This window comes from Terrapene carolina, unplaced genomic scaffold (assembly GCF_002925995.2).
Source record: "Terrapene carolina triunguis isolate 2854851 unplaced genomic scaffold, T_m_triunguis-2.0 Scaffold93, whole genome shotgun sequence".
NCBI lineage: Eukaryota > Metazoa > Chordata > Testudines > Emydidae > Terrapene > Terrapene triunguis.
Window position 1 is genome coordinate 13484215 of NW_020664444.1, and position 26070 is coordinate 13510284.

A 26070-nucleotide genomic window follows, 5' to 3' on the forward strand; every position below is an offset into this window, starting at 1 on the left:
ATAGTTAACAGGATGCTTGAACTGCCCTGGAGCACCATCCTGGGATAATCAGGCTTCCACCGAAGACGATGTCAAAATTCCCATCGAGCAGAATCAGGGACTAAGTAGGGTTAAAATGTTGCTGCTTGAATTTGAAAGTCTTTCTTTTAATGACATGATTATGTGACCTACCTCCGTTTATTATAAATCTAATACCACCAGTTTCAGTTCAGTGAGTTCACATTTTATTTTAAAATTTTGTCTGAAGTAGCCTAAAGCTGGTAGAGAAATAATTGCACAAAAGCATATGAGAGCTGCTCATTTATAGTCTGCAGGATCACAACACAATAGGCTTTTTATTTTCTTCAAAGAAAATGGGTACTTAAAACAACAAATCAAACCATGTATCCATTGTTTACCTTAAATGCACTTGGAATTTGCTAAGGATAGTAAATATGTATCATTTTGCAAATGTTTGTTTACCTATAATTTCATCAAAAACAACAAGGAGTCTGGTGGCACCTTAAAGACTAACAGATTTATTTGGGCATAAGCTTTCGTGGGTAAAAACCTCACTTCTTCGGATGCATAGAGTGAAAGTTACAGATGCAGGCATTATATACTGACACATGGAGAGCAGGGAGTTACTCTGCAAGTGGAGAACCAGTGTTGACAGGGCCAATTCAATCAGGGTGGATGTAGTCCACTCCCAATAATAGATGAGGAGGTGTCAATTCCAGGAGAGGAAAAGCTGCTTCTGTAATGAGCCAGCCACTCCCAGTCCCTATTCAAGCCCAGATTAATGGTGTTAAATTTGCAAATGAATTTTAGTTCTGCTGTTTCTCTTTGAAGTCTGTTTCTGAAGTTTTTTTGTTCAATGATAGTGACTTTTAAATCTGTAATAGAATGACCAGGGAGATTGAAGTGTTCACTTACTGGCTTATGTATGTTACCATTCCTGATGTCCGATTTGTGTCCATTTATTCTTTTGCGGAGGGACTGTCCGGTTTGGCCAATGTACATGACAGAGGGGCATTGCTGGCACATGATAGCATATATAACATTAGTGGATGTGCAGGTGAATGAGCCCTTGATGGTGTGGCTGATGTGGTTGGGTCCTCTGATGGTGTCGCCAGAGTAGATATGGGGACAGAGTAGGCAACGAGGTTTGCTACAGGGATTGGTTCCTGGGTTGGTGTTTCTGTGGTGTGGTGTGTAGTTGCTGGTGAGTATTTGCTTCAGGTTGGGGGGTTGTCTGTAAGCGAGGACTGGCCTGCCTCCCAAGGTCTGTGAGAGTGAGGGATCATTTTCCAGGATAGGTTGTAGATCGTGGATAATGCGCTGGAGAGGTTTTAGCTGGGGGCTGTATGTGATGGCCAGTGGTGTTCTGTTATTGTCCTTGTTCGGCCTATCCTGTAGTAGGTGATTTCTGGGTACCAGTCTTGCTCTGTCAATCTGTTTCCTCACTTCCCCAGGTGGGTATTGTAGTTTTACGAATGCTTGATAAAGATCTTGTAGGTGTTTGTCTCTGTCTGGGGGGTTGGAGCAAATTTGGTTGTATCTTAGGGCTTGGCTGTAGACAATGGATCGTGTGATGTGTCTTGGATAGAAGCTGGAGGCATGTAGGTACGTATAGTGATCAGTAGGTTTCCGGTATAGGGTGGTGTTTATGTGACCATCACTTATTTGCACTGTAGTGTCCAGGAAGTGGATCTCTTGTGTGGACTGGTCCAGGCTGAGGTTGATGGTGGGGTGGAAATTGTTGAAGTCCGGGTGGAATTCTTCAAGGGCCTCCTTTCCGTGGGTCCATATGATGAAGATGTCATCAATGTAGCGCAAGTAGAGGAGGGGCACTAGAGGACGAGAGCTGAGGAAGCGTTGTTCTAAGTCAGCCATAAAAATGTTGGCATACTGTGGGGCCATGCGGGTACCCATAGCAGTGCCACTGACTTGAAGGTATAAGTTGCCCCCAAATCTGAAGTGGTTGTGGGTGAGGACAAGGTCACAAAGCTCAGCCACCAGGCGTGCTGTGGCCTCATCAGGGATACTGTTCCTGACAGCTTGTAGTCCATCCTCATGTGGAATATTGGTGTAAAGTGCTTCTACATCCATGGTTGCCAGGATGGTGTTTTCAGGAAGAACCTCCTCTTTAATATTGGGTCAAACCTTATACCCAGGGCTTAGGTTGAGATCAAGACAGGTATCTATGGAACTTAGAAAGGGGAAGAGAAGAAAAATATTGATTTTCCAAGACTACAATCTCTGGGGCAGAGACTGTCTTTTTGGGACATGCTGGTACATATAAATCGGGGGTGGGCAAACTTTTTGGCCACATCTGGGTATGGAAATTGTATGGTGGGCCGTGAATGCTCACAAAATTGGGGGTTGGGATGTGGAAGGGGTTGTGGGCTTCAGCTGGGGATGCAGGCTCTGGGGTGGGGCCAGAAATTAGGAGTTCAAGGTGCAGGAGGGGGCTCCGGGCTGGGGCAGCAGGTTGGGGTGTGTGGGGGCTCCAGCTGGGGGTGCGGGCTCTGGGGTGCGGCTGGGGATGAGGGGTTGTGGGTGCAGGAAGGTACTCTGGACTGGGACCGAGGGGTTCAGAGGGTGGGAGGGGGATCAGGGCTGGGGGTTGGGGCACGGGAGGGGGTTGGGGGTACAGGCTCTGGGTGGCGCTTACCTCAAGCAGCTCCCAGAAGCAGTGGCATGTCCCCCTTCTGGCTCCTACGCAGAGGCGCAGCCAGCCAGCTCTGTATGCTGCCCCATCCACAGGCGCTGCCCCTGCAGCTCCTATTGGCTGTGGTTCCTGGCCAATGGGAGCTACGGGCACGGCACTTGGGGGGGGGCAACGTGCGGAGCCCCCTGGTTGTCCCTATGTATAGGAGCCGGAGCGGGGACATGCGCTGCTTCCGGGAGCCGTGCGGAGCCACGGCACACATGGAGTGGGGCAAACCCTAGACCCTGTTCCCCGGTGGGAGCTCGAGGGCCAAATTAAAACATCTGAAGGGCCGGATGTGACCCCCAGGCCGTAGTTTGCCCACCCCTGATGTAAGTCCACCTAGCCATAAGAACAGGTAATTAATTAAAATATATTAAAATAATTAAAATACAAAGCGCACTGTGGCCCTTGTCACTGACTGGGGCCTCTAGGTAGTATGATAATACAAAAAAAGGTAATAATCATGACAAAATATGATTGTTCAATTTTGTATATTTTGCTCTGCAAGCTAAAACATTGTAGTGAAATCACTTGTGCGTTACCATGTAGACAATATACCGTATATACTCGATCATAAGCCGGTTTGTTTATAAGCTGACCCCTCCAAGGTGGATAAGTAAAAATGGAACATTTTTATGACCCGTTCATAAACTGACCCTATAATTCAGGAGTCAGCAAACTTTGGCTCCCGGGCCATCAGGATAAGCCGCCGGTGGGCTGAGATGGTTTGTTTACCTCGAGTGTCCGCAGGCACAGAGGTAAACCTAATTAAACAAAGTGTCCCGGCGCTCCAGCTGCTTACCCTGATGGGCCAGGACAGCAACGGGGGGGGGGGGGGAGAAAGGCTGGGGGTCAGGGGAGTAACCCCTATGACCACCCCCCACATGACCCCACCCCTAGCCCGGGACCCCTACACACTCCCCATCCCATCCCTTCCCACCTTATCTGGGGAGGGCCAGGGGAGGATGTCTCTGGCCTGGCTGGAGCTGCTCCGGCAGGCTGGGCAGTGCGGCTGCAGCCTGCTTCAGTGGGCCAGACTGGGCGGCGCGGCCGCAGTATGTTCCAGCGTGCTCCGGCGGGGCGGCCACAGCCTGCTCTGGGGGGTGGGGCTGAGCGGCACGGCTGCAGCTTGCTCTGGGGGGCGGGGCCGAGCGGCACAGCTGCAGCCTGCTCTGGGGGGTGGAGCCGAGCGGCACGGCTGCAGCCTGCTCTGGGGGGCGGGGCTGGGCAGCACGGCTGCAGCCTGCCAGCCCCGGAGCTGCAGCTGCTTCGGAGGCTCGGGGGAGAGCAGAGTGGCCAGAAGAGGAGAGACTCTGGCCCCGCCTCTTCCCTTCTGGCTCTGCTGGCTGTGCTGCCTCTCCTTGCTCCCTCTGTTGGGGGGAGGGGCTGTGTCCCACCTCTCCCTCTCTATACCCGTTCATAAGCCGACCCCCTTCTCTGGTGCTTCCCTTTTTTACTAAAACAATTCAGCTTATGAACGAGTATCTACGGTAAGTCTTGATTGGGAGAGGAGCTGAGCACCTGTGCTTCCCATTGAGCAAAATGGGAATGGCGGGTGCCAGCTCCTATTACTACCAGACCCACAGTTTGGGAGAAATTCACTGAGGAGAAACAAAATTCTTTTTCAGCTAAGAAAAGGGATGCACTGGTCCACTCATGTTCAGGTACAGCTGCATACACGTAAATCCCCACTCTCCTCCCACTGGATGAGTGCTTTGCTTTAGAGCTATTCGGGTTCATTCTTTAAATAACATCCTCACTACAGGTAGAATATTTCCACTTCTTGCTTCCTTTTCCATACACTTCCACGTCTTGCTTCACTTTCTTTTCTCTTGGCATAAGGAGGCTTTGGGGTCCCAGATTCGTTACTACAATGTTCGACTGAGTCTCCACCACTGAGGGGTGGGGTGGATGGAGCAGTTAAAGGAGCTACAGTAGCTCTGCCCCATGGATGAGATTGTATTAGTAGCAGGTTTCTGTCCTATAGCTTTTGAGGACCATCCCAGTGCACAGCCCATTTACCCAGACTGTGTATTAGATCTAGAGTTTGGCCCTTGGGGAACAATCTTATATCGGCAGGGTAATGGATGGAATGACCCAACAGATCTTTCTGTGATTCCTTACTTAGACAAAATTCCCATTGACTTCCGTTCATTTTGCCTGAGTTGAAGACTGTAGAATCAGACCTATAGGTTGTCTTGAACAGAAAAGTGCTGATGTTTGAACACCAAATAACTGCAGCAGATATTTAAATACGTTAGTTATCCAAATACCCCTGTTCATCTGGCAAATCACTGGTCCTGGCAACACAGGGTGAAATCTTGGCTCCACTGAACTCAGCGTCAACACTCCATTCGCTTCAGCAGGGCCAGGATTTCATGCATAAAGTCATTCCCAGATGACATAGTGCAGAATGATGTTATTGCATGATAAGTAGCACTGAATTACATCCCATGGTTTGACAGTGGCTCCTATGTTCCTCAGTCTAGGGAAGACAGAGACAGAGTAGATAGAAAACATAGCTCAATGCACCAGCCAGGCAAGTTATTTAGTGTATTCAAGGCTTCCCATCCATTGCTTATCAAGGGAGTCGTTTCTTGTTGCTTGCACTTAAGGAAACACCATTGTGGGATTGAGAGGACAGGAACAATGGTGCCCTGTTTTAATGTGATATTTACACAATATAACACCCTGAGGCAAAGGGATAAATATATGAAGCAATGTTATTAAAATAAATAGCAGAGTTGTGAAACCTAAGAAGGGATCTACAGCCACTGCAAATACGCTAGGGACTAATTTCTGATGGGCACTGGAAACCTCATGTTTAAGGCCGCGTCTACATTACAAGCTGGTGGTGTGATTCCCCGGCTCATGTACACATACTCATGCTAGTTCAATGAGCTACAAGCTAGCATGCATATAAATAGCAATGTAGCCGCAATGGAATGGATGAACCGTGCAAGCACATACCCACTGGTTTCAGGCAGCCAAGTCTCTGCTGCTTCTCCATGTACTACCACAGTTACCCTGGTATTTATACTCATGCTAACTCAGTGAGCACACCCGAGTATGTGTACATGAGCAGGGGAAGTCACACCCCTAGTGTAGTGTAGAGGTTAATTTAATTCTAGTCTTTCCTGGTCTACACAGTGCCCCTGTACTAGCAACTATATACATTCCAAACCCAGGGAGGTTGAGTGACCCACGTATCACTTGGTGGGAGAGGCAGTGAGTTTGATTCACAGACCGAGCACTTGTTCAAATAAAATATTTGAATGTGTTAGGGGAGGAATTGAGAGACTGCTGGGAACTTGAACTCAGAGCATTGTTTACTGTGGTCATGAAAGTTATATAGTGAAGCTTAGTTGCTGCTTTAGTTACTAGCATCTGTCCTTGCTTCAAAAGCAGGAAGAGAAACTCAGTGCGTAGCGTAAACCTAGACCAAGCAGGGCCGGCGCTTCCATTTAGGCAACCTAGGCGGTCGCCTAGGGCACCAGGATTTGGGGGGGCGATAATTTGCCGCCTTTGGCGGCAATTCGGCTGGGGGGTCCTTCAGCGCTCTGGGTCTTCAGCGGCAATTCTGCGGCGGGTCCTTCACTCGCTCCAGGACCCGCCGCCGAAGTGCCCCGAAGACCGGGCGCACGGAAGGACCCCCCCGCCGCAGAATTGCCGATGACGACCAGGAGCACGGAAGGACCCCCGCCTAGGGCACCAAAAACCTGGCGCCGCTCCTGAGACCAAGAAAGAATGTAGGTTTTACCTCTTTTCTCTACCAACAATAAAATTACTCAGTCCTACCAGTCCAAAATTTTTCTTAATCTCTTAAAGTAATGACCACCCTATGGGGACCAGAGGTCATTCACAACCCCACTCGGTGCATTTTCCTGCTCTCCAGTGAAAATGTGCACACAAAATGGCTCAGAACAAATGGAATGTTGGTCAGGCCTGTTACATCCCCTGTCCCCTATTATGGCTGACAATGTTCTGTGAGTGCTTCTTTTCAGTTTCACGGCTATGGTGAGAAACATGGCATGTTTTGATTCCTAATTTAGAATGTTTATCCTGAAAGATTCCAGGATCTTCATTTGAAAGATAAACTCATTCCTTGTTTTCCTTTTGCAGCGTGCATTCCACAATAGTGACACCGTGTGCCGTACTTTGTATCAGGGCTTAGCAGACCATCACAACTATAAATTTAGGACCTTTTGGAACACAAATAACTTCTGGATGGAAACAAGCCAGCTGGCCCATATAGGCAGGTCCATCCTTCAAGGGTGCTAGAAGAATTTTCATAGTGGGGGTTCTGAGAGCCATTGAATTAAACTGTAAACCCTGTATATAATAGAAACCACTTCAAGCCAGGGGGTGCGGCAGCACCCTCAGCATCTCTAGTTCCAGCACCTATGCCATCCTTTCTAATTAATAGCTGAACATCTCCTCTCAGAACATGCCCCCTATGCCAGGAGCGGGGGGAGTGAGATGTAGCAGCAGGACCTGCATTTGGCAGGAAGTTTCCCATCCAACAGTGGAATTCTCCATGGGTAGATTATGGTACAGAGAATGAGACAGGCTGCCAGTCAGCTTCTGGGGATTGTACAGACCAGGGTTTCTCAAACTTCATTGCACTGTGCCCCCTTCTGGCAACAAAAAGTACTACATTACCCCAGGAGGGGGGACCGAACCTGAGCCTGCCCGAGTCCCACCACCCCCAGGGGTGGGGCAAAGCCTGAACCCCACTGCTCCGGGCAGGGGGTCCAAGGGCTTCAGCCCCAGGCAAGTTGGGCTCAGGCTTCAGCCCCAGGCCCCAACAAGTCTAAGCCAGCCCTGGCAACACCGTTAAAATGGGGTCGCAACCCAGTTTGGAGTCCCGACCCACAGTTTGAGAACCGCTGCTACAGACACTCGTTTGATCACATGTCACTAAAGTTCCCAGCCAGATAGCCAGTGTGAGGACTGACTTGAGGTGTGTGTAACAGATGTGATACACTAAGCCCACCCAACAAAACACAGTACAATAGGATGAAGGGAAGGTGAGAGTCAAGACTCAGCATGCACCAAACCCCAGCTGCTCCTTGTATATTGCCTTTATTTGATTTTTGGAACTCCCTTTCTATGGAATGAGTTAGTGGGGCCCAATTAGAGTTACCTGTCTGCTAATTGCAAGCTGTTTAGGGCATTGTCTTCAGACTTGTATGAATATTCTGATACATATAAACGAGGGGTGCTCTTTTAGAGCCAGAAGGGGATACCCTTACTCACATTGAATAATCCCTCATTCCCCAAGGAGTCCCATCAAAATCCATCCCTTTATGAACAGAGCTCAATACTAGGGCCACATTCTGCCCTTGTTTACATGTTGTGCCCCCGCAGCCCACCCCCAATGGCTTCAACATAGAATATGAACCTGTGTATCAAATTCTGCTCTTGGTTACTCTGAGCTAAAACTGGAGTATATCCATTGACTCGTTGGGGCTCGCCATCTTTTTGCCATCTTCCGTAGCTTGAGGCATGGGCCATTTGCAGCTTTAAACTCTGGTAAATAGTGAATTCTCTGTGAAGTCTTTAAATCATGATTTGAGTAACTCAACCAGAGGTTATGGGTCTATTACAGGAGTGGATGGGTGAGGTCCTGTGGCCTGCAATATGCAAGTGGTCAGACTAGATGGTCACGATGGTCCCTTCTGGCCTTAAAGTCTATGTACATCATTGACAGGCTGGCGATGGGAGAACTGAAGCAAAAGCACTGGACTGTGTGTGCAGAAAATAACTGGGCATTTTTTTCCCCCGTGGAAAGGTAATTTACGTAAATTTATCCACAACTAGCATATGGCAATAGCTCACAACTTTGTTAATGGAAACCTGGTGATCCATATCACTTGTGTAGGAGACATTTGCTCGGGGGTTAATACAATATTAATGTTAATATCAATGATCGATCAGAGGATTTGCAAGAAAGGCATAAAGTATTTAATTATAATTACATCGAGAATGGCTTTGTAATGGCTACGACATTTGAATAAGGTCACATCTAGCCCTCACCCCTGTTATGTTGTTCTATATTAAATGCCATTCACTTTAAGTGCTGGAAACCTTTCTGAAGTACTCAGAATATAATACTCTGGGTAAATTGAAATATGTCCATTCATTTTTAGAAATATGATTGATATCCTTTGCAAAACAAATGTTAACACACATTTGTACACAAATTTCTTTGATTGTATGTTAGGGAAACTCAAATATAACAGTCTTTCTTAGCAGGCATTTTACAGTGTTCAAAAGAAAGGGCTATTTGCGCATATTAATTCAGCTTTAGCTCTCTGATGTCAATCTTTACATTTATATTTCTGTCCTCTGCATTTTCTAACACATTTATCCAAAAGTTACTCAGTACGCCCGGTCCTGCCTCCATTGAAAGCAATGGCAAATCTCCCATTGTATTCAGTAGGAGCCAGGATTGGGCTCACTATCAACCTTTCCTGCAATTTAGTTATCTTTTGTTAAAAATGTCACCAAGTAACAAAGAATACATAGTAAGAAGCATGTTTGTACATTTAGCAGCAGAAAAATATATTTCAAATATACTGTATAGATTTACTGTAACTACAAACCAAACAGCATTGTCGCTCTGTTTAAAACTATTAAGAAAAACAGTTTTGCATATAAAGCGGTAATACATCAATGTATGTATAAACAGAGGTGCACACATACACACACACACAACTGAGTGCATACATAGATAGAGATACTAAGTACCAACATGCTCTTGCACACCTACATACTACCGTGAATATGTTAAGGAGCAAATTCTGTTCTCTCTTACAGTGATGTGAATCCATGTGCACTGGTGGCAGTGGCTTTATTGTGTGTTTACATCAGTGTAAAGGAGAGATGCATCTGCCTTCGGATGACTGCACAGAATAGCCATTGATTCAATGAGCGTGACAAGCTCCCATCTGAAGGCAGAGTTTGGCCCAAAAGAATGATCCTTTGAAACTTTGGAAGGCATGCTGGGATGTAACTTTGACATGGTTTGCCACTTTCTCATTGAAAAAAAAAAAGTATTCAGTTCAGTTATAAAAATGCCTAAGGATTTCAAGTTTTATATTGTTGAAAACAAATAAGGATTTATTACCAATTTGTAACCAATACTGCTGCTGGTAAGCTGTAGGTAGATGGCAATATTTTTAACACCAAGAAGACATTCATCATGCATGTTTACAACATGTAAGTGCAGTGATATTGCTCCCTTTCTCAATAACAATATATAAGAATATATAGTATAAATGTACAGTATATATTAGCAACAATGTAAAATAACTTAGTGAAATGTCAAAGCTTCTGGATAAAAATTCAGGTCATGCCTGAGCATACCTTTTGCACAATTTTGCTTAAACTGAGCATCTCAGCTACCTTTGTTTACCTTGAATTTATGTTACAAAGACAGATTTTTGTTCTTTATAGAATTGCCTATTACACCAACTAGTATCCTGGGCTGTTTGTTTGTTGTTTGCAAGGTTAAGTCAAGCCAAGCCACAAATAAGGGTTCTGTGGAATCCATCGTTAGGGAATGGAAAACAATTAATTGTGCAAAATGTGCTTGAAAAAACATTACTACGCATCGTCATATCTTATCATTGTAATTTTTTGTTAAAAAATATCCATCTACAGTGTATAGGGTAATCAAGCTACAATAATTTTAAATGGCGCTCATGATCCTAATGTCAATGTCTCTACATTATAAATCTCACCAGTTTTGCTAAAATTGTATCAAGTACCACTTTGGTGATTGCTTGCAGGAAGAATCAATAAAAATCCACTTAATAGGAATGTACAACTTGTCTCAAAACAGGTAGGGGGACTTTACTTTTCCCCACATTTTGTCAGTGGATACAGTTTCTTGCAGGGCTGATCCTTCATTTATGCTTACTATGTAAAATATGTGCAAGGGCTTTCTTACATCTCAGGAAAAATTGTTTTAACCATAGATATTGTGAGTCTGTCAGTCTCTGTAATATCAGCCATCAAAGTTTACCAGAGTTCCGCAGCCCTGCAATAACTTTCATGCAATTAACTGGAATACTATTTCACTTCCACTGGCTAGGCAATTATGCCCTGAATTGCAACAAAAAATTCCATAATCATGCAATGAATAAGCATATTTATCAAATAGCACAGTGACTGACCTATGCTATATACTACCCAAATAGTCCGAGCCATAATACCGAATGTAGCAAAATAGGATGGGCTAAATTGTTTTCTTGACCCAATTTAAGAAAAAAACTACTACATTCTCAGCTGATATAAATCAATGGAGCCACACTGGATTGACAACAGCGGAAGATCTGGCCTATATAGTGGAGTTAATCCTAATTTACACCAGTGTAAGTGAAGTCACATCTCCCTTGTCTTTTACAAAGTACTATGTGACAGAAGCAAACTGAAAGTAGATTGATTTAAAGAAGAAAGGAAAATCCATGCAAAGCAAGCTGGTGTCCGCGATATTTTAGAAAATAAAACTGCAGTTTCACAAGATGTCAAGGTCATCAACAGTGTTATTAGTTAGATATTAGACTCTAACCTCAGAAAACTAAGTTCTTGTGGTATAAATAGCATCTCAGCTGGCTGATCAAGTTACTCCTCACCCTTTCTGAGTACTACTGTGGAAAAAGATGGCCAACTGATGATACTCAGTGATACCAGGCTGTTGTATAGACTGTATCACAGAATTTGTTACCTGGTATGAATAATATCACATTGTCCAGAACTGGAGATTAATTTTTTGGGACTCCAGTAATTGGTATTTATTATCTTGCATATGATACTGAGATCTCAGAACAGGCAAAGGATCTGGGGCTGAAAGAATGTAATCGATGCTAAATTTAATTTCAGAGTCAGATTTTCCTAGGGAGGAGTTGTTTAGGCTCTGTCTGTTGGAGGTGTTGTTTGGAAAGAACCCATGAGGCTCCAAGAGTCTGGGTCCAGATTCGGTTGGCTCGCATTTACTTTCATGACAGGAGATGCTGTATAAACCAGAATCCATGGAAGACGATTCAGGGGAGGAAGGATCTTTCCCTCCACTTGGTCTCTGCTCTTTGTGTTCCCTTTTCATGTTCCTTCTTCTCCGTCTCCGCCTGTAATTCCCATTTTCAAAAAGATCCAGCATGGATTCACATCCAGATGCAAAGCTCCAATAGTTTCCTTTCCCCTTCTCATTCCCTTCTGTTCTGGGAACCTGTATTCATTTAAAGGCAGTTCAGTGTTTGTATGTGTTACAGATGCTGCTGCTTAACATCTGTGTTTATTTACATTCAAGAATGGTGTAAACATACATGACAAGCCATTTAAACCCATTCTCTTTCATTATACTACTTGTAGGCAAAATCCAGCCTCTTCAATTTGCTTTATATTAACATAAATCAGAAAAGAACATACACATTACCTCTTCAAATGACAGCATGTAGGCTGCAGAGAGATTTACAATTATTTGTAGCTGAATTGTTTGGCTCCCCCCCTCTTCCAACATTTCTTTGGGAGACTATTCCTACATAAAGATATTTTCAGTTGCGCACAGCATGTATGCAAATATACAGTTACTGATCTTACCTTTACAAAACAACTGTTAAGTGATAAGTTATGTCGGATGGAGTTCTGCCAGGCTCTTTGATTTGATCTATAGTAAGGAAATTTCTTCATTATAAAATCATAGATGCCAGACAAGGTCACTTTGTTTGAAGGACTTTGCTGGATGGCCATTGCAATTAAGGCAATGTAGCTGAAAAAGGAAAACTCAGTGTTATACCATTGCCTTGTATGTGTATATTTTATAACTAGGGTCTACCCCTGTCTCTCACACTCATACATAGATGTGTATATGATTCTTATATACAATTATCAAATTCCTCCTTGTCCCACATTTTGGTTGGGTCCCTCCTTGACTTGAGATGGCTCTTACAGACATCAACCAGTCTGCTCAGAATCCTTTTGCTTTAGTCTAAGAGCAAGATCCCTATTTAACACTCATTGATTCATACAGCATGATACACAGGCATTACTTACAGACAATTGAAACCCAGTCAGACTGTTTCTCCTTTCACTCAACAGGCAGTGCTTAGATTTAAAAAAACACCAAAATCTCAAACCGCTCAAGGAAAATTTCCCTAAACTACTATGCTCCAGTGAAATGCACCAGACTGTGGGACACCATCATTCCACTGCCTCCTATAACTTCAGGGCTGGAGAGTTCATCACCTTGGCTAATTAGAGGGACACTGGATGATATCTTTCTCCAGACCTATTCATGAACCCACATGGTGCATCTTTGTTCAATTGTGGGGACATCCACATTTATTTCCTTAGTGAGCATCTTACAAATTTGATTAATTTCCCTCAGTGTCCCTAAAAAGGGCAGAAAAGGACAGCTGAAATCTGATGATACAAAGGAGTCCAGGACATTAAAGCCAGAAGTTTCACTTTCCCCAAAGTGAAGAGATGAGGGAAGAAGGAGGAGTGGTGGGATGGAAGAAAAAAATACTTTTTTCAGGGGGAAAAAAGAAATGCCTCCCCCCAGTTCTCTGTGCCTTGAGGAAACTACCTGGAAGGATACCTGTGCTGGTTACCAAGGGGGAATTCCCATTATCTGACAGTGCAGACAATTTCCCTGGACAGAGGAAGACTTGGAAAACTTAACCTTACCTGTATGCTGGTCTGGTGAATTTTTTCTCTTCGTCAGAACTACAGGTTGGATAGTCATCCCCATCATAATTAAAACAGTTATAGGGGTACTGTGTATTATCAAACATCTTCCTGCTCTTGGTTCAGCTCCTGTGGAGTGAGAGAGATGGAGTGATGTTTCTCTTTCTCTGTGCCTGGGCTCCCTCCTCCCTTTTTCCCTCCCCTCTGTCTCATTCTCTCTCTCTCGCGGCGCGCACACACACACACACACACACACTTCCTCAGTGTTGGGGTGGAGATTGTTTTTGTAATTCTTCAGTCCCAGACAGCCAGTCTGTTAAGATATTCCTTTTGTCGGTGTTGTTGTTGCATCCAATCTGCTTATAGGAAAGGCAGCTAATAACTGATTAAATTGGTGAGTTCTCCCATGAACCTTTGAACTTGGGTGTGTACTGCCAGTAGCTCTGCTCCGGCTCTCTGGGTGGTCTGTGCTGGAGAGGGGCCAGCCGTTTTGCCATCTTTACATACACAATGTGACAAAAGCAAACAACATGATGTTAATGAATCATGCTTCAAGGTTTGTTCTTGCAAATTAAACTTTGAGAACAAAGTTTCTCCACCCTCCCCGGTTCCCCCCCCTTCTCTGCTCAGCAGGGTGGCTTTTTATTTATTTATTTTTAGAACCCGACATACAATAAACAGACATTCCAGCCAATAATGCATGCTGGCCCTGATCTGTAATCTATAATAGACGTAAATTATATTTCCATGACTAAAGGAAAATGTGTACATTCAAAGAGAGCAGAACAGAGGAATCCGAGGGACTACTGTCAAGCAGGAAAGTAAAAGGAAAATAGCTGTAGGCAGAAGAGCTGCCTGTGTGGGCTTTGATCTGGAGGATGAATTAGACTAATAGCCCTGTGTGTTGGCATCCAATACAGTAACAATTTAATAGTATTTCAATGCTTTGGAGTGTTTTCCAACAAGTGACGTAAACCAAAGACATGACACAACATTTCAGGGGGACTAAAAAGGTGTAGGCCACATGATAATTACACGATTTGAAGACGGCTATTTCCCCAAGAACTAGCTCGAGGAGGAGATGCACATTGGAAGGGAGAAAGCAAATCGGTGTGCTGACAGTTACCTGGATGGAAATATAAAAGCAGAACTGCTAGCATTACAGTTCAATGCAACTTTATTTTCTACTGCGTCTTTCCTACAAACTACATCCCCAAAGCTCTTACTGAGTGAAAGAAGACGTTTAGGGTGAAATTCACTCAAGTGACAAGGAGAGACTTAAAGTGAAGTTTAAGCGGTGTGTAGGATTTTGCCCAAGCGCTGGAATGAACTTCACACTCACGGAATTAAACAATAAGCAGATACTGACTTCTCTTAAGAGTATCAAGATTTACAGACCAGAGAGGTAAATTCTGAGAGGTAAAATCATGATCTTTCTCAGGTATATATAACAATATGTAATAGCAGACGGAGGGAGAAAATATGAAGCAGAAGCAATGGAGTACAGAGATGTTTTCAGAGGAGATATGAGAATGAGCCAGAGCAATTATGTAGAATCAGGAACACACCTACCCCAAATTACAATAACAATCAGCATATGCATGAGATGCAGATTCCAAAAAGCCCCTTAAAGCAAAGGCTCAGATCCTACTGCCATAGGATTCAGTGGGACTTTTGCTGTTGAGTTAAAGTGAGTTAAATTAGGCACAAAGAGGATAGCAGATATACGGCCTGATTTTCATTTACACTCACTTCCAGAAGGGTGAAAAGGGGCATTAGTGTCAAAGAGAGTCAGGGCCATTAATTTCAGTGGGTTTTCTCATACAAGTGAGGCAAGAAGGATTTAAGGCACCAGTAAATCCACAGTTCAACTTTTAGTAGCAATTCTTCTCTTCTAATATAAGTTACCTCAGTGAAATTCCATTCACGCTGATGATTTTTGCCAATGTAAAAGAGAACAGAGTCCGGCCATTGGGTTCCAGTTTTGTATTTTCTGTTAGTAAGTGTTTAAAATTGAATAAGGTTTTAATTATGAAAACAGCCTAAAAAAAAAAGAGTTAAAACATAATCTATTTTAATCAAAAGGCTACTTCTCAAATAGTTACTTAAAGTATTTAATAGGTAATGTTTGCTAGAAAGGAATTAAGGAAAAGTAATAAAACTTGATTAGTCTGATAACATTAGGAGCCCTTTTTATTTGCTACAGTTTACCACTGCGCCGGTGGGGCTGATGGTCTGTATGTATGGCTAGGAGCGATTACTGGGAAACTGTTTGAAGGCAATAGGTAACTTGTACAAGAAAAGGGATTTTATCTAATATAGAAGTGTAAAGCCTCAGGTTGTGTCTTTATGTTTGTTTTCTGTGTAACTTGTATGTTTGCTTTCTCTTACTATTTCATCTTTGAATATGTGTTTTTTCTATTAAATAACCTTTTTGTTTATTTTTACCCAAGCAGGTCTCTGGAGTGCAAACCGTGTAGAGTTTGTGTGCCAAAGAGAACTGCTAACTGCAGGGGGGAGGGGTGGAGGGGGCTGGTTTCACGCCTTTGGGGGAGATGAACCAAAGGGGAAAAATTGGAGTGTCTAGTAGTTAAGAACTTGGGGAGGATGGATTTGGGGAGACTCGGGATCAGAAGGGGTGATGATATCACCCTGCAGGGAGTAACTAGGCTGGTGGAAGTCAGGGTGAGACTGTGCTCATGAGCAAGATACTGGTGTCAGGGATCTGAACCAAAGTTGCGCAGCATAGAGGCCTCCAAGGTTACAGGGCAGGAGGTGATACAACCCCTTATCAGTCTGGACGATCCCCAAAATGTCACAGTGCCTAAACATGGACTTGGCAGCCTAACTCTAGGAAACCATTTTTAAAACCTTGGTGACGGATGACCCAGAATAATAGATGGCTTGGTTTTGGAAAGGGGCCTTTTCCCTCTAGGATGCCAATTTGAAACCAGTCCAGTCAGTAGTGACTGAAAAGTCATTACCATTAATTGGTTGTTTGGGACACCTTACATTCAAAGAATGGGTGGTTTCAGTCCATTTTGCAGGGGCCCATAATAAGAACCAGCATACTTGGCATCTTTGATAATCTCAGGAGCGAGGACAAACAGAAAGAAGAAAGAACTACCTTCTCACTTCCAGATGTGGTCAGGATTAAGGCATGTTGGCCAGGCCTGTGGAGAAACTTCTCTTGCTGCTGTCTCTTCTGTATCTACTCTGTGGACAGGTATTATTATTATTTATTATTTACTGAGAGCCAACAGTGGGCTAGATGACTTCAGTCTCTGGGGTGGCAAATTGCACCCAGTTTAAATTCACTCAACATATAAGAACAAAGCAATCAATTTTTGAGTCCTAGAAGAGCAAAAAGAAGCATAAATTAAATCTACTAAACTTCCTTTTGAAATCCAAATATGTCAAAATAGTTGAATATTTTTCAACAGTATTTTAAGGCCCTACATGCTAAATTTCACTCCTGGGTTAACATTTATGGCTCAATTAAAAATCCTGGAAAATAATGTAAACAAAAGAAATGTTGACAGACCCCTAAATATGCCATAGCAGAGTTAGCAGGTGCCACAATTATTGTGGTCAAAAGATGTTAACAATAGTTTTGTCTTAGCAGTTGTACAGTCATTATAGTTTTACTAGAGTAACTATAACTCATTCAAGGCATTATCACTATCATATTTTAATAGGCTAGTTTTTTCATAAGTTGTATATTTCCAGAATGCAATGCTGTAAACCATTTGATCTGAGATAGTAAATCGGTGATAAAAATGTCATGTCAGATTTGCTTATTTTTTTGAACTGACATTAAAAATTATTTGAAATTTGTTATAGTTATTGACACAGATTGAGGAAATTATGTCTGAAATGGAGACCCTTCATAAATTCAAAGAGTGTTGCTTTTGATGATTGTTGCAACATATCAGAATAGAAACAGGTACCACTGTTTGAAGATTACACAGGCAGTTCTTGGTCTATTCGTTGGGAGAGATTGTGACTTTAGACACAGCCCTGAGAAAGGGGAGATGTGTAAATTGTACCACCGGGAGGCACTGGGAATCAGACACACATCTCTGACTCGCAATTCTTATTCTGCTTCCTCCTTGCTCCTGGAGGTGGGGCAGGTAGACATTTATGGTGTAATCAAAAGCCCGTTGAAGCCAATGGAAAGACCCTCAATAACTACAGTACTTGGAGTCAGGTCTTCTCTGATGACCATGGTCTATTACCAACAGTACCTTACTTCTCCCTCTTTGCTGGCTGTACAACTCTGCCCACTCAGTAGGGTGGAGCCAAGGATCTGCTAGTCCTTGTCCATTTCTCTCCCTCCCCCCCAGCTTTGGTGAGGGGAATGGACAGATATAAGGGGAGATTTCTCTCCTCTGTGTGGGCATGTAGCCAGAGTCACATTCTAGCCCACTGTAAATATCTTGAGAAAATAATGCCAATGATATTTTGAAAAGGATAGAGATAGAACAGTCTCATGCTGTGGACACCTCCTCTTTCTCTGTTTTTCTGTATTGCCTCCACCTTTTTAAAGATCTGAATAATACTGCACAGCATCTCTCATTTTCTGACATTTGTGGGCGGATCCACCTCTGGGAGTTAACTGAAGTAAATGGAGCTGCACCCATTTACTCTATCTGAGGGATCTGGCCTCTGACGTGCATGATGTAGGAATGCCGGGGTGTTTTCCCACATCTCCTTTGTTATCTGATTCAATGTTTTCTGTCAGCAACTAACTTTTAGTTTTGCGCTTTGTTTTGTGCACAACCTCACTGAACTGAAATTTGCATCCTCGGGTTCCCTGTTGATATTTTGTGGAGTTGGCTCAGGTTTCCTAATTAAATGTGCCTTGCTCTCGTCACCATTTTGTACATAGTCTTCTGATCTAGAGCAACAAAGGGTAATCAGAAATGCATTGAGTTTTTCGCAGTGCTATTATCCTGCTTCCTCCCCACGGAGTAGCTCTTCAGAGGCTCAAATCCGTCCACCCTACTATAGATGCTGAAGTACCCCAACAGAGAGAAGTTACAACAGGGGAATGGGCAGGATGGTAGGAGCTCATAAAGGGGTATCTGCAGATCTGCAGCACCTGCACACTGCAGATCACAGCTCCTCTGTGGTTTCTGGTGGGGCTGCATGCAGCAACTTTAGTGGGGCTGGCTGGGGCTAGCCTCAGAGGAACTGCCACTATGCTGATCATCATCCTTTTCTCCCATGGAATTAGGGACTCAAAGACCGTGGAGGCTTCTCTAGCCCTTAGGCTGGGCTAGGATTTGTGGCACTGTGTCTAAGTTACAGAGATGTGCTGTAGTTTTACTATATTAGTTTCCTCAAGATTTTGAGAGCACCCAATGAAATTGTTCCTGGGAGACTTCCAGATCCTTTCCAACCCACAAATCTCACTCTCCTCCCCCATCACAAATCCCTCCTACTTTTTCTTCTACTTCCTCTCTGAGGCCTTGGCTCTTTCCTCGAACATGCCAAGACAGCAGCAGCAGACACTGCAGTCCACTTTACATTTGGGACTGCCCTCCCTCCCCAAGAATTAAGGGAGTGGAGCATCTCAACTTTGCAGGCAGCCGAGAATGGTTTTATAACCACCAAAATCCAGCTATGCTCATATTTACCTGCACCCCAGTTGTTTCATGTGTCACAGGAGATCAGAGGGTCAGTGGAGGATAGGGCTTCTAGAGGGCAAATGTGTCTGTGCAGGATAATTTTCCCTCTGAGCAGGGCATTACCATCTCTGTAAAATCAAATTGTTTTGCAGGGCCAATAGCTTTCTCAAGTAATTATGCAGTAGGCTTCATTAGGGTTGTGGACAGGGCCGGTGCTACCATTAAGGCGAACTAGGCAGTTGCCTAGGGTGCCAAGATTTGGGGGTGCCAAAAAGCGATGCCCCCAATTTGTTTTCACAGCGTTCCTCACCGAGCGCGCGGTCGCCGCTCCACTTCTCCCGCCTCCCAGGCTTGCAGCGCCAATCAGCTGTTTGGCGCCGCAAGCCTGGGAGGGGAGGAGAATTAGAGCGAGGGCGGCGTGCTCGGGGAGGAGGCGGAGCAGAGGTGAGCTGGGGTGGGGAGCTGCCGCATGGCTCCGCAGGGGGAGAGCTGCCGCAGGGGGGGCGCCTCAGGGCGGGGGGGGGAGCTGCCGTGGGGCTGGGGGGGGGCGCAAGGTGGAAGTTTCGCCTAGGGTGCGAAACTTCCTTGCACTGGCCCTGGTTGGGGACAGTCCTATCCATCCAACTGTCATCAGCCACTGGTGAGGATTCCAGCCCAGAGATGTAACCAAGGGTTGGGGTGAGTTCTCTATCACTGGCAATTTGTAAATCACGACTGAATGTTTTCCTAAAAAAATCTGCTCTAGTTCAAACAGGAATTATTTCAGGAACTCTCTGACCTATGTTATGTAGGAGAATAGGTGACCAACTGGACTTCCGGTCTTTGAATCTATGCATGTGATCAATTGCTCCATTTTTTTCAAGGACAAGATTTTGTACAGGCTGGACATCCTGAGAACCCCCAATGCAGAAAGGAAGTTTTATTATCAGAGCTTGATGTCTCAAATTCTTTAGTTTTCTAAGGACCAATGGGAGGAAGATTCAGAATTCACCGGTGTGTTATTTGGGTGTAGCCCCGTTACCAGTGATATGGGACCAAACCACTTTGACTCTGTGGGTTTAAGGTATGAAAATGTGGTAGATCTGGGAAGGGCTGCACAAAAAGCATGGGTGCTGCCTTAGTGGCATCGCTCCTCCCCAAGCTCCAACTCTGTGAAAATCCCTTGAAACTTTGGATGCATGAGTGGGGGCGGGGTGGATGTGTAGGTAGAGGATTGGAAGAGTTATTTGGATATAGACCTTTACTAATGCAGTGTTTGTTTTCTAAACTAAACACAGCTAATGACTTGGACCAAGAAACTAGTTCCAGATGCTAACTGCCTCAGTCTGCATTGAAATGGGCATCACACAATTATGCACCGATTACTTATTAAGTTATTTTCCTGAGAGGATTAATCCAAAGAAACAGTTTGGATAACACTTGTGCACAATTTTTCATGCATTGTTAATTGCAGAAACTGGCACAAATGGTGCAGTGCTTTCTCTTTAAGCCCGATTAATTCTTGTTGAATATAAGAGTAGGATTTGACCCAGTGCTGTGCTTTATGTACACCAGCATAAATGTGGAGTAACACCACTGAAGCCACTGGGGCTGATTCCCCATTGCTCGAAAGACCATTTACAACACTCTTGTGGCATAAATGGGGTGCAGTGGGAATACCTGCTGTGTAATGGGGCTTCCCCACTGTCATAGAACTAACTGACAGAGCAACCCTACCAGCTCCATTCCCACACCCCAGCATTTAGGAGTTTCTGGGACCAGTTCCAGGTGGGGAGAGGGTGTGGCCAGAGTGCGCTGTGCTCCTGCCATTCGCTGCTTCCCATGGTCCTAAGGCTGATCTAAGTGACATTGGAGGACTGAACTGGCCCCCAAACACAGTGTGCATGAAGGTGACTTAACACTGCCCCTCCTCTCCAATCTGCTCCTGTACCCAGCACAGGGACAGACTAATAATCAGGGCCATTTAATGTGCCCTGGAGTTTCATTGTTGTAAGTGGGAGCATCATAGAACAGTGGTTCTCAAACTTTTGTACTGGTGACCCCTTTCACATAGCAAGCCTCTGAGTTCAACCGCCCTTATAAATTAAAAACACTTTAAAATATATTTAACACTATTATAAATGTTGGAGGCAAATCAGGGTTTGGGGTGGAGGCTTGTGACCCCAATGTAATAACCTCATGACCCCCTGAGGGGTCCTGACTCCCAGTTTGAGAACCCCTGTCATAGATGATCAGGTCTACGTCCTTCCTCTGCCTCATCAGCCACAAGGCAAACAAGCACAGCGTGGCTGATGGCTCTTGGGCTCTCTACCCAGACTCAGCCTGCATCTTTTCCTTGCAGCCACACATCTGCATTCCAGCCCTCGGCCTGCCTTTCTCCCAAGTAAGCTAAATTCCCAGGCCTGCTGGGTGTTGCCTCTTTTGCACTGCAGGGGCTGGGCTGGCAGCCAACGGAGGACTGTTTGAAGACCTGCAGCTCTCTGCCTTGCATCTGCCCAAACTGTAACTAACTTGTCCATTACAAAGGCATCATACGTTCACCCCATGGAATACTTAAAATAGACTTGTGTGTCTAACCCTGAGGTCAAGGCCACCACTCAGACCATTTGCTGATATGCACCAACTGGGTATGCATGTTCAGAAGACATCCAGCCAGCTCCTTTGAAAGGGCTAGATGCATCTCTAACCCAGCAATATTTTGTTACAGGGCTCCCTCTATGCCAACTCACAAGTGAGCTGGATGTGTTGCAGCCACAGTTAGGTCACTGTAGCTCAAGCTATCTTAGTTCATGCTTTTTGCTCTGGAAGTCACTGGTTCAATCCCCAAGGGGTCAGTCAAGATGGCAACTTTCACATACCCTTCTTCTGCTTGCACCCCAACTGCACGCTCATACAAAGAGATCTACCTGAGGGAAATTTGGCTGCCAGTGAGCCAAAAATACATAAGATAAGACAAGGAGAGAAACGTAGCGAGGACATGAGAGTAGCCAAAGAGGAAAGGGGAACATTTTGGTTTCCTTTCTTCAGTGTTGAGTGGGCCAGCCCCTATGCTGGTGCATCAATGACTTCAGTCACCTAGCCTCACAGGCACAAAAAGTTCCTCTCATGGCCCACAGAATTCCCTGAAACCTCCCCTCTAGTGACTGCCACACAGACCCTTCCTGGGCTGCTTCCTAGCCCTCAGTCTGGCTAGTATGGAGGATTGTCTCCATGCTGATCCCCCTTGACTATGCTACAGGCCTGCCTTTTAGCCTACAGTCCTGTCACCTGGCCTCCCTTGTACCCACCCTTTCCCATTTCCCCGCAGAGCAGGCTGCAGCGTGATCATGTAATCCTCCCGGGGTACTACAAGTTCCAGAATGCCTGCCCACAAAGGAGCTAAACATAGAACAGGCCACAGCGACCCTTAAGATGGACAGACTGTTACATCAACTGAACAGCTATCAGAGGGTAGTAACTTTTAGCCATTACCAACCAGCATAGGCGCCGACTCCATGGGTGCTCCGGGGATGGAGCACCCACCGGAAAAAATTAGTGGGTGCTCTGCAGCCAATCTCCTCCCACCCCACCTCCTCCTCCTCCTCTCCCGCCCCCCCAAGCACGCCACATCCCAGCTCCTCTGCCTACCTCCCAGCGCTTCCCCCTGGCTACCACCAAACAGCTGTTTGGTGGCGTGCTGGGAGGGAGGGGGGAGGAGCAGGAACATGGCATGCTCAGGGGAGGAGGCGGGGCAGGGGCGGGGATTTGGGGAAGGAGTTGGAATAGGGGCAGGGAGGGGGCGGAGTTGGGGTGGGGACTTTGGGGTAGGGGTGGGAAGAGGCGGGGCAGGGGCGGAGATGCATGGAAGGGGTGGAGTGGGGGCGGGGATGGGGGCAGAAGGCGGGGTCGAGCACCATGGGGAAAGCAGGGAAGTCGGCGCCTATGCCAACCAGGGTGGTTTGAGGAGAGATGATCCCCTATCCCATAGCCCATCTCCATTGCCCTGTAAATCTGATTTGCTATATTTGTCTTGAAAAAGTTAGCTTGTTGAGGTTTTTCTTCATTTTGGACGGGTTTCATTTGTTGGTAATCGTATCAACAGTAGCACTCGGTTTGCTTCCAGAATAAACACTTGGGGGCTGGTATGTCAGGAACACCTCATTAAATTTTCCAATGCCAGACACTTCAGCCCTTCTTCTGTGCCACTGAATTAGAATAATCACTTACGGATAATCATTTATCATCCTTCAGGTATTTGACCATCTATCAAACGAAAGTGACTCGCAACAGAGAACTCTCTGTTAACTTTGCATTTTGAGGCTAGTGCTGATGGTTCCTTGAAAAAGTTTACGCTCCCTGCTTGCGTAGCCTTTCTTTTCATCTTGTGAGATGATTAGTGATGTACGCACGGGTTTCTGAAGAAAAATATGATTTAGTCTCTGCTTCCTGCAGTGTGTTCCCATCATTAATTTGACTGTCATTCAGGAATATGGGTGAGGACGTGTGTTCCATTTAGTGACTGGGGGAAGATTTTAAAAGCCACAGAGGGCAGTTGGACATTCATTGCAAATCAATGGGAGTTGGCGGCCTAATTCCCATTTTTGCTTTTGGAAACCTTCCCCCCTAAAGCTTTATTGGGGGATCCAATAGTTGGTGGGAATATAATTTGCAAATTTCCTCTTGATTAAGCACAGGTCTGTTTGTTAGTATTCATGTATCTGATGTACTCCATGGTTCGCAAGTCTTTAGCAAGGCTGTGAGCTATGCCTTATGTTTCTGTTATTGCAGTTGTACTTTATATGTGAGCTGGTTGAAAAATGGTGGGGGGAAATTGTAAACATTTCATTTAATTTCCACCCACTTTTTAATCAAAATTTTCATCAAGATTTCAGAATGTGAAATTTTGTTTACCAGATGAACTTTATAATTCTGATACTTAGCTTTAGTTGGATTTTTTAAAATACCTGTTAGAAGCCAGATAGTTGGGATGAGGCACTACTTCGTTCCACTTACCCATGGCATGACCTGTTCAGGCACTTCTTGGTAAGTTCTCATCACATTTCCTAATTTCAGAGTGGAAGATCTCCTTCTCATCCTTAGTGTCAAATTCTGTTGTACTTTCTGTCCAACCTGCTTTTACAATGGTTCTGTTTGGGTCAGGTTGGGGGCTTTTGGGTGAGCTGGTTGCTTCGATAATATTTGTTAGTCTCTCTTGGGGTTAGTGAATTGTTTGTGAGCTGATCCTGGTTTTCTTCTAATGTCTCCATTATTCACAAGTATACACCTAACAGTTGAGAGCAGTAGTTTTCAAGGTTGTTCATGAACCAAGGTTGTTAAATGTTTACCATTATTTGGTCACCTAACTCATATGATTTTATTTCTGATCCCTGATTTGTTGAATGAATCATTTTCCATAGGAATAACAAATGACGAATAGCAGATATTGAATAAGGAATGATGCATTTCTGGCATGAATTTCTGGACAAATAATAATTTGGGAAACTTTACAGACTCATGGGCTCAGTGTTTGTTTGTCTACTCAAAACTTAACAAATATTATGATCCTCTGAATCACAATGAAACAAAGTTAACACTTTTACCACAAAGAAGATATTCATGAACCAGATTAGGTAAGATTTAGCGCCAATATTAGTGAATAGAGGCCACCAAGATGTACAATGTACAATGGTCTGTCCTTTTAAAGTTATTACACAGCTGTAACCTGAAAACTTCAGCATTGGTGGTGGAAACAGTCAAAATACTGCATGAGCTGTTACAGTGTGAAGCTGTATGGCTAGCAAAATAGTGTTTGTGCCCCATTTATTTCCCACACACTAGTACACAAGGCATGGCACTAAGATGGCCCAACACTGTACAAACAAAAGACTTCTCAGAAAGGATGACAGGCAGCAGATAAATGCTTGGGGTTGTGATGCATATGTCGGTGGCTGAGAGAAGCAATGACAGGACTCGGGAAATAACAGCAATGTATCTATATATAATTGCGAAATCTAACAGTAATAAGAATTTCAAATAATCTTTGCCAGAGTTTGGTTTTCAGTGGTATAAAGCAGAGGTTCTCTACTTGGGGGTCATGACCCAGAGAGGGCTCATGAACTGGTTTTAGGGGATTGTAACCACTCTCCTGTTCTTTATGGCTAGATGGGTGGGGGTCCTGAAACTTTTTCCTCTTGTAATTTGGAGTCACAGTTTGGATAAGGTTGAATCTACTGCTATAGAGTAATTTTAATCATCCCAGGCCTAGTCCTGAGGATTGTATTTGTCTTCAAAGGCACACATCATTACACCCTGCACTGTCCATTGATATTAAACTGAGTATAGTCCTGAATATTTCCCTCTATCTCTATAGCTTATAGAAATCAAAGGGCTTGGACCAAATGCATACTGTGCTCATTGTAAGATCAGGAACAGGAAGCCCTGCTCTGCCAGCACTGCTCCTTCCTATGCAACATCTGGATTATGAGAGAATCCGAACATTCGCTCGCTGACTCCGCTGATGCTTGCAGCACTGCAAGCAAATCCGTTTATCTCTGCACAAGTCAGAATTATTCACATACCAATTAGCTGTAGTGAAAGCAAGGAAATAGCCAGTTAAGCAGGAAATGAACCCTATCTCCTCCTGAAATCCCACATAATTCAAAAGGGTTCTGGTTATATATTGTCTTGTCTACCTGAGCTTTCTGGCATAAATGAGTTGTTGGATTAAATTCATACACTTCTGTTTTAGGAGATCAGATATGCCCAGCTGCATCCAAATTCTAAGGCCAAATTCTGCCCTCGGACACATGGGCCTAATCCTGAGCCCACTCAAATCAGTGGAGTCCCACCACTGTAAAACTGGCGTAAGTGAGGTCAGAATCAGTCTACACGTGCAGCTCTCATTATTGTCACTGGTTAGAACTTGGCCTTCTTTATGTAGCATACTTGCAAAATGCAGAAAGAAGCCTCTAACTGCTTCTGGATTCCAGGTCGCTGAAGGCAGGTTACATTTCAGAGGCAGCATGTAATAGAAACAGTCTCAGGAATCACTCAGATGTGAGAGGTAAATGG

At 44.6% G+C, this 26070-nt stretch overlaps 1 protein-coding gene across 1 annotated transcript; it reads right to left on the reverse strand.

Annotated features, from left to right (window-relative positions):
• Positions 1-8690: 8690 nt before the first annotated feature.
• On the reverse strand, positions 8691-13773 carry LOC112120395 (forkhead box protein I1c). Its single transcript, XM_024219454.2, has 4 exons — positions 13644-13773; positions 13388-13516; positions 12299-12467; positions 8691-11927 (listed from the first exon to the last, which is right to left on the reverse strand). The coding sequence occupies exons 2-4, from the start codon at positions 13492-13494 to the stop codon at positions 11445-11447; spliced, it is 759 nt and encodes a 252-aa protein (XP_024075222.1). The 5' UTR covers positions 13495-13516; positions 13644-13773; the 3' UTR covers positions 8691-11444.
• Positions 13774-26070: the final 12297 nt, after the last annotated feature.